Genomic DNA, 12,500 nt, shown 5'->3' on the forward strand with positions numbered 1-12,500 from the left:
TCTGCTCATCGTTCAATGCATGTCGTTATTGCAGTGAAACCTATATGTGTAATGAAGTTGATTTATTTTATTTTTTTTATAACGTAATGCAAGCACTCGGTTTCTGGAGCAGTCGACCAACCAACTGAGTGGAAACGCAAAAATGTTGCAAATGCTTAAAAAGTAAGAAAAGTAACTACTTTTGTTGATTAAAAGCAAAACAATATGTCGCAAATATTATCCTACAGCTTCAGGGACAAAGTGAACCAATTTCCATCATCCGAAGGTTAACACCGAGTTTCAAACTCTGGGAAATTTATTTTGAAGGAATGACATAGTTGAACTGACGTTGAGTATTCAGTAACAAAGAACATTATTGAGAGTTTTACTGCTGATAGCAACCACTGACGTCATCATTATCTTGTATGTTAGCCGATACAAGCTGCTCCTATCGTGTGAGACAGAGGTAAATATGTGAGAATTCAATGTGACCATTTCTTGTTCTCTTTTCTAGAGTGTCTGAGCCAGCCCTGTTTGGTAAGGGTGCTTGGGGAGGAAGCTGTGGGTGATGGTGAGCAAGACAAAAATTCCAACAGTACTGTGTTCCTTACTATTCGACGTACAGGCATTGTGGAGCAGGAGCCCAATCGTGCTCGCCTTCTAGCCATGCACGAGTTGAGTAACTTGCTTGAGGCCCATTCAGGCAAAATTGATGACACCACTGCTGTGAGTAATTTCTCTCTTCGCTGCAATTTTTGAGTACTTCGTTACTTCGGAAGCTCGACTGTTTCTTTTGTAATCACCTAGATTTTGTTTTACTTGCAATAATGTTTGTTGCACTTCGCATTGAGAATAAAGAAAAATTGGAGTTGCGTGCAATTATAAATGCTTCCAAACAGTAACACCGACAATTGAAAGAAGGAATCAAGATACACCTTCAAATTTAGCATTTTTGAAACCAGCTAAACTTCAAACCTTTTGAAGGCTGTGATAGTGAACTAGGCATTGGCGTCTTGATTGCTAAGGATGCCATTCTTGATGCTAAGGAAGGATCACATGCATATTGCCACATGTTAAAATTCTAATAGCTACAGTGATTATTTTATATATATTGTTACGGCTGTGGAAATTTGCATTACACCATGAAGGGCCCGAAGGTGAGATATCTCGAAGTACATGTGTAGTTAGCCACAAACCCGTTGTTTAGAGGGAATTTATGTGATTCATTCGGGCTGCGACACTTTGAGATAGCCGTTTTTCTGTTCTATCTTTATTTTGAACCAACCACGTCTCAACCGCCATAACCATCAAACCACCACCGATAAACCCTCCACCACCCTCACCTCTCTCCTTCTACGGCCATTCCCGCACCACCTGTGAACACTGAGCGTCGGGCTGTCTTGGGCTCGTTCAAGATATGCACGGAGCCACGAGTGCAAATAGCATCCTTTCCGAGGGACAATTCGGATCAAGAACGCGACACGCCCACTTCTGATCCATCCAATTAGCAAGCGCGAAGCGGCTTGGCCCCGCCTCCAGGCTCGTCTGTGTGAAATCCACATATGCAAATTCTAGGATCACGGGAGGTTCACGCCCACTTTTCCTCCTTCCAATTGGCGAGCGTGGCTCCGCCCCCGAAGTCATCCTGATCCGGAAATTTGCATATTGTTTTCTCCTGCCAGCCTATAAGAAGACGAGCGCAAGGCAGAGTCAGTTTTTGGTTGGAGAGCAGAGTGTGGCAGTAGCAGTGTGTGTCGGCAGGGCAGAGTGAGTCAAGTCATCGGTGTGGCAGAGAGTGGAGTTGAGTGGTGAAGTCAGAGTTGGGTTCTGCAGTCGGCTGAGGAGTGTTGCGGGAAGAGGCAAAGGAGCTCGGGTCCGAGGCGAGAAGGACGGCGGTCGGCGACGAGGTCGCGGTGTGAGATCGCTCGTCGTTGGGACCCAAGCCAGCCAGCCATTCTCCTCCCCCAGGGCATCACCAATTCCCCCTTTCCCCCGCGCTGAGATAGTGCAACAAGGGGGCCCCGTTCTCACCCCACTCCAAATGTCGTGCCAACGAAACATGCCAAGGAGAATGGAGTCGAGGCACAGCCACGCGGCCACATCTGCGGCTCGTCCGCCAATGCGTCACGAGGACGCGGGTAGGACCCACCCGGTCTCGTGGACCTGGCCGCTCCTTCAGGTCACGCGCGCATATTGGCCTACAGGCCCGTCTGCCCCCTTATCTATGAGGGTGGCTTCTTTCCTTTGCTTTTGAGTAAATGTGTGTTGGCGCCATCTGTAAAGTAAAACTATAAGTGTTGCCGTGTGTGCGCGGTCGGTAGTAACTCTGCGTCATTGTTTCTTTTGTTGTAACTGCTATCTGTGCATTTTGATTATTGTGGCTGTATATACGTGCTTTCCATGTTCCGCGGAATAAATGTGCATTGTGTTGAACTGTTTTACCGTTTCGCTTCGTCTTTTCTTTATTGACCCTCCATCCTGCTTCATGTAAAGGGTTCGTAGTGGGCTTATTGCGCCCGGTAATTAATCGGAACCGTCAAGGCCGACGTAAAAACCGCTCGGTTATCACTGTAGCACGGAACGGACCGCTTAAGCGGTTCGTGTCCGGAGTCGACCTGCGGCGAGGTACGATCGCCCGGTTTACCATCTGCGTGGGTACTTAGGTAGGTCGAGTTTGGCGAACAACCCTATTCTACGCGGGTGGCCGATTGGCACGATTGTGGTGAGGTCGAAAGGCCCACCCGTGACTGGCTCCGGGCGATAGTTCCCGGAGGGTCACGACTGAATTGTCCGTCCGGTGGGTGATGTGGTTGCGAATCGAGTGACGCGGCCGTTCGCACGCCGGCGGGTGCGAATTCGCGACACTGGTGTCCGGGAGTGGGATTCGAATCCCTCCCGTCTCCAAGCTAAATTCACAGAGAATCGGTCCAGGGGTGAGAGGAGCGACCCCCGATTCCCTCCAAACTACGAGCAATTTAAATTAACCCCTTACGAGAAATAAGATGGCGTCTCAAGGCGAGCGGGTGCCAGGGGTAGAAATGTATATGTGTAGAAATGTAGGATCTATGGCCCAGGTCGGTTCTTTTTATAATTATAACCCCACCACTAACTGTGGTCAGTGGGAACGGCTTGAGCACGAACTTTGCCAGCAAACGGAGTCGCGCAATGGCAGCGCGATCGCACCTCAGCGCAGCACGGAGCAGGCTGATATTAATAGCACAACTAACGGAACAGCACGAGGCGTGAGCTCCCAGTCACCGGTTCAAGCCACGTGGTCACGGCATGTGCCATGGCAGGCGTGGCAGAATGACTATGCGAGCATTGGCAGGCTTCAGGCACAATTGGGGGATGTCTTGGTGAAGAATATATCGAGGAGGTGCAAGGTGTGAGTGCGCCCCCGTGTGTGGAAGCGACCCCGTGTGTGAGTGGTGTGGTGGCAAGTGTGCCGAGATGCATGCTTCCCAGCACGCCGTGTGGGAGTGAGGCACGGTGTGTGAGTGAGACACCGCGGGTGAGTGCCCCCGCGTGTGTAAGGTCGCTGTGTGTAAGGGAGATGACGGTCGGCATGCGGGTGCACGCAGCCGCGTCTCCCGGTGTGAATGTGATGGAATGGAGTGTGAGCGTTGTAACACGCAGGAGTTTGAGCGCGTGTGTTGAATGGCGACGACAACGGCGACAGAGGGACAAAAGCCGAGTGGCGGTCGTAGATGTTTTGGGCACTGCGCCGGGTTCACCCAGCAGCGAGCGCGAGGTCCGTGCTGTGCAACGCACGAGGCCGCCACGTGCTCGCTTGCGGGAGTGAAGCCCGGTCCGGAAACGCCAGCGGTAGATGTTGCCGATTCCGCGGACGGACAAAGTTTAGGCAGGACTATGGATTCGGACGGATGGGTTCTCCACGCGGGCGGGTGTGTTAAGCTCGAACGGGCAGAGCACATGTGTTTTGAAACGGGCAGAGCACATGTGTTTTGAAACGGGCAGAGCACATGTGCGTGGGGAACCCCTCGAGACGTGAGGCTTGTGTTTTTTTTTATGCGCCGGGTGATGTCATGGCTGCGTGTATGGTTGGAATCCGGCAGGAGGGTGAATCCCTGCCGGATGGTACCGTCCAAGAGGGACGAGGGACGCGAACAGCTGCCATGACGTCACGCCAAAGGTGCGCGGCTGTGAATTGACGCGCTGGCGCGCAGGTTGCGGGTTGCCGTGATGTTGCTGCGCAATTAAGTGTCGAGGCCCAACTCAATTAAGTGACGGGCCCGTAGGTGAGATATCTCTAAGTACATGTGTAGTTAGCCCCAAATCCGTTGTCCAGAGGGAATTTATGTGATTCATTCGGGCTGCGACGCTTTGAGTTAGGCGTTTTTCTGTTCTATCTTTATTTTGAACCAACCACGTCTCAACCGCCATCACACAACAACCACCAACCACAACGCCGCTTCACAACAACCACAACCAAACCTGCCTCTCAACAACCACGCCATCCTCACCACTCCGCCAGCAACCGTCAACAACTCCACGAACACAAAAGGGGAACAACAACAACTCCCACCCCGATTTCTCTGGTAAACAAGAATGACGGTTGGAACTCAACTCCGGCCCCAATTTCTCTGGTGGAATGTTCCCCCTCCCCCCCCCCCCCGCGTGCCGCAAAGGGAGGGGTGGGGTGCCGGGGAAATAAAAGGGCGCACGGAGGCGCCGCGAGGAGGAGGTCAGGTCAGGGCGGTCGGTGAGAGTGTCAGTGTCAGTTGGCGGTTCATGGTCTTCTGCCCGTCTGGGTCTTGGAGAAGCGGTCCGTAGAGCGACCCGCTCGTTGGAGCTTGCAGTCGGTAGAGAGTCCGGACGTCGCGGGAGGGACGCGGACTGGAGGCGCCGCTCTGCCAGCTGTGTCGCGCGGACCTGCGCGTTCGTACAAGGAGCGCCGGAGAGAGCTCGCCCACAATCGCACCGCGAGGGTGCAGGTAACCTGCAACGGTCTCGTGGGACTCGTTCGGTCTGCCAAGCCCCACGCCAAAAAGGCCCACGGGCCACGTCTGCCCCCTTGTTTATGAGGGTGGCTTCTTTCCTTTGCTTTCGAATGAATGTGTATTGGCGCCGTCTGTAAAGTGGAACTGTATAAGTGTTGCCGTGTGTACGCGTATTTGGTTTAACTCTTGCTTTCACTTTATATGTGCATTTTGATTATTGTGGCTGTATATACGTGCTTTCTGTGTGCCGCGGAATAAATGTGCATTGTGTTGAACTGTTTTCCCGTTTCGCTTCGTCTTTTCTTTATTGACCCTCCATCCTGCTTCACGTAAAGGGTTCGTAGTGGGCTTAATGTGCCCGATAATTAATCGGAACCGTCGAGGCCGACGATAACACCGCTCGGTTATCACTGTAGCACGGAACGGACCGCTTAAGCGGTTCGTGTCCGGAGTCGACCTGCGGCGAGGTACGATCGCCCGGTTTACCATCCGCGTGGGTACTTAGGTAGGTCGAGTTTAGCGAACAACTCTATCCTACGCGGGTGGCCGATTGTGGTGAGGTCGAAAGGCCCACCCGTGACTGACTCCGGGCGATAGTTCCCGGAGGGTCATGACTGAATTGTCCGTCCGGTGGGCGACGTGCCGCGATCAGAGTTACGTGGCCGTCCGCACGCCGGCGGGCGTGAATTCGCAACAAAATTATTGGGTGGAGTTGGTGAAGATTCATGTGATAACTTATTGTCATTTGTGAAAGCAAATGAGTTGTTCAATGCATTCTTCTCCCATGTTTGTGAACACGTATTACTGTACTGTATGATCTTTTGATTCTGTTGTGTGTGTGTCTTGCTTTGAATGGTTTTTACTTTTTTGAAAAGGCTTTGGTCAATTTTTCAGGTTTTATTTTATCTTTGTTCTCTTACCAGGACTTGGACAAGGTCACACCGACTCTCGAGCTTAAATTTAGATACTTGCGCCGTCACTGGCAGCGAAGAACATATGCAATCTTGGATGACGATCCTCAGGCTGCATTGCAGGTATTAATTACATTGAAATGATTTTGGCATTGATGTGTTCACTCAAACACAAGCAGCTTTTGCTGAATGTTGATTCAAAAGTACTTGCAAATGTGATTTCTTTGCTTTGAGCCAGAAAAGGACTTATGGTTGCATTAAACATATATATATATATATATATATATATATATATATATATATATATATATATATATATATATATATATATATATATATATATATATGTATATATGTATATATATATGTATGTGTATATATATATGTATATATATATGTATATATATATATGTATATATATATGTATATATATATATATATATATATATATATATATATATATATATATATATATATATATATATATATGTATATATATATATATATATATATATATATATATATATATATATATATATATATATATATATATATATATATATATATATATATATATATATATATATATATATATATATATATATATATATATATATATATATATATATATATATATATATATATATATATATATATATATACAGTGGGGAGAACAAGTATTTGATACACTGCCGATTTTGCAGGTTTTTCCACTTACAAAACACGTAGAGGTCTGTAATTTTTATCATAGGTACACTTCAACTGTAAAAGATGGAATCTAAAACAAAAATCCTGAAAATCACATTGTATGATTTTTAAATAATTAATTTGCATTTTATTGCATGAAATAAGTATTTGATCACCTACCAACCAGTAAGAATTCCAGCTCACAGACCTGTTAGTTTTGTCTTTAAGAAACCCTCCCATTCTCCACTCATTACCTGTATTAACTGCACCTGTTTGAACTCGTTATCTGCATAAAAGACAGCTGTAAAACACTCAATCAATCAGACTCCAACCTCTCCACAATGGGCAAGACCAGAGAGCTGTCTAAGGGTATCAGGGACAAAATTGTAGACTTGCACAAGGCTGGGATGGGCTACAGGACAATAGGCAAGCAGCTTGGTGAGAAGGAAACAACTGTTGGCGCAATTATTAGAAAATGGAAGATGTTCAAGATAACAGTCAATCTCCCTCGGTCTGGGGCTCCATGCAAGATCTCACCTCGTGGAGTCTCAATGATCATGACAAAGGTGAGGGATCAGCCCAGAACTACATGGCAGGACCTGGTCAATGACCTGAAGAGCTGGGACCACAGTATCAAATAAAACTATAAGTAACACACTACGCCGTCATGGATTAAAATCCTGCAGCGCACGCAAGGTCCCTCTGCTCAAGCCAGCACATGTCCAGGCCCGTCTGAAGTTTGCCAATGACAATCTGGATGATCCAGAGGAGGAATGGGAGGAGGTCATGTGGTCTGATGAGACCAAAATAGAGCTTTTTGGTTTAAACTCCACTCGCCGTGTTTGGAGGAAGAAGAAGGATGAGTACAATCCCAAGAACACCATCCCAACCATGAAGCATGGAGGTGGAAACATCATTCTTTGGGGATGCTTTTCTGCAAAGGGGACAGGACGACTGCACCGTATTGAGGGGAGGATGGATGGGGCCATGTATCGCGAGATCTTGGCCAACAACCTCCTTCCCTCAACAAGAGCATTGAAGATGGGGCGTGGCTGGGTCTTCCAGCATGACAACGACCCGAAACACACAGCCAGGGCAACTAAGGAATGGCTCCGTAAGAAGCATCTCAAGGTCCTGGAGTGGCCGAGCCAGTCTCCAGACCTGAACCCAATAGAAAATCTTTGGAGGAGCTGAAAGTCTGTGTTGCCCAGCGACAGCCCCGAAACCTGAAGGATCTGGAGAAGATCTGCATGGAGGAGTGGGCCAAAATCTCTGCTGCAGTCTGTGCAAACCTGGTTAAGAACTACAGGAAACGTCTGATCTCTGTAATTGCAAACAAAGGTTTCTGTACCAAATATTAAGTTCTGTTTTTCTGATGTATCAAATACTTATTTCATGCAATAAAATGCAAATTAATTATTTTAAAATCATACAATGTGATTTTCACGATTTTTCTTCTAGATTCCGTCTTTCACAGTTGATGTGTACCTGTGATAAAAATTACAGACCTCAACATGCTTTGCAAGTGGGAAAACCTGCAAAATTGGCAGTGTATCAAATACTTGTTCTCCCCACTGTATGTATATGTATATATGTATATGTATATATGTATATGTATATATATATATATATATATATATATATGTATATATGTATGTATATATATATATATATATATATATATATATATATATATATATATATATATATATATATATATGTTAGAAATCCTTGACAGAATGTCGTTGCTCGAGATTTAGGTGTTTGGATTCCTGTAAACAATGTCGCGAATCAATGTTAAGACAGAATCATGAATATATCCAATAGTGTGAAGTTGTTGTTTATAATGTATCACAAAGTACAGTCAGCTTTATGTCCCAATCCTGAGAACATTTTGTTCCTATGCTGTCAGGGATTGAACCCAGACTCGATGATGTAGTGGTCAATGAGTCTCCTCCTGTCCCAATCTATACCAAATGTTTTTCCTGATCACTGAGGCCTTTTTTATTGTGTTTGAATTTTTTATTTATTATTATATCCAAGGGTTGGTATAAAGATGTAAAATTATCCTTTTTCAGGTTGACCAATGTATAAACACTGCTTTTACCGTCTTTCGATGATTTACCTTCAATTACTCCAGTCAGGTTAGGACATGAGATGCCGGTTTCTGCTCTTACGCTTCCTCGAGTGGACATGAAAGGACTTCCATCCATCCATTGGGACCATACTCTGTACAGAGCATCAGTGCTGCTGAAGAAGTCTCCTGGGCTCTTGGGCACAATCCTGGACGGGTCACCACTCCGACGCAGGATACTCGAATGGCTCAATCATCCAAGCAAGCTGGTACTCATTTTGCCGACCTCGGAAGGACGACAGGCTGAGTCAACTCCACCTGGGGTTATTTCAACAGCCAAGCGGGATTTGAACTCGGGACCCTGAGATCCCAAGCCCACCAAAAGGAATTCTGTATTCTATTAAGTTCAATTGCTCACTTAAGTTAGTCTAAGGTGAGAGTAAGTCGTTTTCGAGGCAGGTTCGATAGCTGGATTAACAATTTCCTCAAGAACAGGAATGACATTGCTTTAATAAAATAGACTTAATCTTTGAGGTTCCAGCAAATAAATGATGAGAAAATCACTCATAGAGTGACACTTGACAAAACAGAACAAAGCAGAACTGCACTTGGTAGAGCACATACCTCCGCCAGACTCAACAGTTCACGTTTTGTATCCCACTGATGGGCTGGATCTGAACCAAAATCCAATCCGCTTGTTCTTTTCACCTATCCAACTCATCCACATAGTTTTGTCATAACTCGTCCACAACTTTTTAAGATATCATGATATATTTATATAGTTTTTGGCACGATCTCTCAATGGTGAAGAATCACTTGAAAAATGCTGGCCCGAAAAATTAGGCCTATGTTGACCTTTTGGCCATAAAAATAATTGGCTGTTGGAATTCATTGATCTGATATGCAATTACTGTTTCAATTTCAAAATTAATTGGATGAAAATTGAGGATTTGAGAAATTTGAAAAAATTTGTTGACCTTTGGTTATGATGACCTTATGACCTCAGAAATAAATAGAATTTTGTCAGACCACAAACTTCACTATTTGGTGAAGTTTTATGAATATAGGTTTAAAATTGACCTGGAGGTGATTGAAGGTGAGTGGGCAGTTAAACAAATGGAAGCGATCAACATACGTGTTGAATTTTTTTTTCGATGCCAAGTATTTAACTGTAATTATTTAATTAATGTGTCGACAGGTATATATTGGGATGGAATATAGGAACATGAGCATACAGTGGCCTGCAAAAGTATTCACCCCCCCTCCCCCTCCAAAGTTTTCACATTTTGATGCCATCTGAGCTTATTTCATGATGCTTTCAAATCAAACTTCAGACGTGTGGAGTCTTCACAAACTACCCCAATGGGATAAAGCGAAAAAATGTAGATAAAATGTGAATAAGTCTACAGTGCCTTCAGAAAGTATTCACACCCCTTGACGTTTGTCACATTTTGCTGTGTTGCAGCCTGAATTTAAAATTAATTAAATTAATTTTTTGTCCCTGATGTGCACAAAGTACCCCATAATGATAAAGTGAAGACATGTTTTTAGAAATTTTTACTAATTAATTAAAAATGAAAAGCTGCAATGTCTTGTGTCAATAAGTACTCAACCCTCTGAGTCAATACTGTTATGTTTGTGGGGTAGATGGAGGAATTTAATGGGGAATATAACATTGTGTAGAGTTGCTTGGTCCGTGGATCTGTAGGAGGCATCTCGATGTGAGTAAGTAGGGAACCTGTGAGCTTAAGTGTTACGTGTCACCACACGAGAGGGTGGTGCGGTGTTAATTTGCGAGGGAGTAAGAATAAGTTCCTCAGTATGTCATCACCCCTCTGATTTTTTTTTTCCCGATGTTTTTATATTTCAAGATCGGCAATAAAGGTGGGGAACACATCCCTAAAACAAGGAAACGTGCCAAGCGGGCAGAAAGCCCCGCCTTCAAAGGGTGACAACAGGTGAAGTCACGCCCCCGAGGGATGATTGATGAGCGTGATTTCGGAAGCCAGCCGAGCAGGCAGAAGCCCCGCCTTCCCGGGTTTCAGGCGAGCAGGCCACACCCCAGAGGTGGAGGATTGTTAAGCGTGACTCTTGAAGAGGAAGAGGGCATGGGAGAGCATCATACTACTGAATAGGACGAGAGATTGGCAGAGCGCATACACAAGGTCATTGTGAGGAACGCATGAGGCAGAGTTGATTTCGGAAGAGAGTCAGAGGCGTCAGTTCAGGGCTTGAGCATTTTTTGGAGAGCCGTGATCAGAGCAGAGGCACGGTGCGCGTTGTTTGGAGAGGTGAAAGCGGAGGGTGAGCGCACGCAACGAGAGGGACGGCACAATCCTTGAATTTGTGTTGAGGCAATTTGGCCCGTGTGGTGAAGCAAGATGCTGGCCTTTAGCTCTTGGTTGAGTCGGTGAGGACGATCGGCACACGAAACTGTTACACTCGGGCTCTGAGCCTTGGTGTGGAGTGCCGCTCGCAGATTGCCTGGCGTGCGTTTGTCCCATTACGAGAGAAGTGCCATTCTGTGCACGTCTGCACGTGCGAATAGTAGCGCCTTGATTCCAAGTTCCACAAATGACCAGCTTTGGGCCGAGCTAAGTACAAGAATAGTTGAAAGGAAGGGTTTTCTTTTTATTTTGTGTTCCCTTTGTCTGTATTTGAGTCTGTGTAAAGAGGCGCCTCAACGGTAGGATTTATTTATTTCATTATTATTATCATTAACCTTTTGAGTTATTGTCCTTTGTAAATATTTATTTATTTCCACTAAATGTATTCCTTTTAAGAAGTTGTACCCGTGTATTTGTAGTGGGGTTCAAGTATAAATGCCCCTTGTGCTGTCCTGGTGCAGCCCCCCCACCCCATGTTGTGCTCCTCCGCCACTGCGCCCCCTTCCCGCGCATGCATTAATGTCCGAGTCTCGGCTGTAGGCCTTCAAAGGAGAAGCTTGGCCATTTGTCCAGGTAAGGGGTTACACCACCTGGACATGTCAATACTCTGTAGAAGCACTTCCCACCGTTAATTGAGTTGCAGATTCGTATGCACTCGTGCAGATTTGCACGTATGCAGATTTGTGTCCTGCTAGGTCTCCTTTCCACCTCTTGAAACTCACCCACGTGTGGAGATAGCAGCCAACAACAGCAACTTACGCATGCACGCACGCACACACACACGCACACATTATTATGATTATTTTTTTTTTTTGTTCCTCTGAAATCTAACCATTTATTGAACATTAATGGCTATGCCTAAAGTTTAGTAGAATCTGGATAATAAGCATATGTGCTTCTCTGCCATTCTCTGTGTAATTGTCCTTGTATTTCCTTTTATTTCATGAATCTACTCTTGCGAGTAAATGTTCAGGAACTGTCGGCTCTCTTCACACACAATGCGATTAACTGCTGTTGTATCCGATTTTTGAGAAGAAATTATCAACTATTTTAAATAGCCTGGGGTTGGCTTAGCGGTTATGGTGGTGGGCTTGGGATATTAGGGTCTTGAGTTTGAGCCCCGTTGGCCGCTGAATTAACCCCAGGTGGGATTGGTTCAGCCTGTCATCCTTCCGTGGTCAGCGAATTGAGTACCAGGATACTGGTGGAGAGGCACAGCATCGGCGGCACAGCCGTGCTTCCAAGAAACGATAGCTACTCGGCAGCCAAGCTGCCATACGGAAAAAGAGGACATAATTTTCAGTTCACATTTCTTCCATGTGATGTAATTTGCCAAAGATCATCAGTAGTGTTTATCATTTACAGGTGTAAGACATGGTCAGGGAGTACCATGTGTACGGTTCATAGTCCAGAGGTACATAATGCAATTGGTTAAAATGTGCCAGAAGTGTAAACCTCTCAAATAATTATACAGCATTGGTAATACGAACATTATGTTCTG

The 12,500-nt window shown here is 45.5% G+C and overlaps 1 protein-coding gene across 4 annotated transcripts in view; it reads left to right on the forward strand.

Annotated features, from left to right (window-relative positions):
- STK11IP (serine/threonine kinase 11 interacting protein) overlaps positions 1-12,500 on the forward strand; it is a 107,357-nt gene that overhangs the window by 53,850 nt on the left and 41,007 nt on the right. For all 4 annotated transcript variants that reach the window (XM_085872550.1, XM_085872551.1, XM_085872552.1 and 1 more), the window contains 2 exons: positions 494-705; positions 5,864-5,974. In XM_085872550.1, coding sequence (XP_085728676.1) covers positions 494-705; positions 5,864-5,974 — 323 coding nt within the window. The remainder of the gene's footprint in view (positions 1-493; positions 706-5,863; positions 5,975-12,500) is intronic.

This window comes from Eptatretus burgeri, chromosome 3, assembly GCF_056783735.1.
Source record: "Eptatretus burgeri isolate ZD-2024b chromosome 3, Ebu_testis_v1, whole genome shotgun sequence".
NCBI classification, from domain to species: Eukaryota; Metazoa; Chordata; class Myxini; order Myxiniformes; family Myxinidae; genus Eptatretus; species Eptatretus burgeri.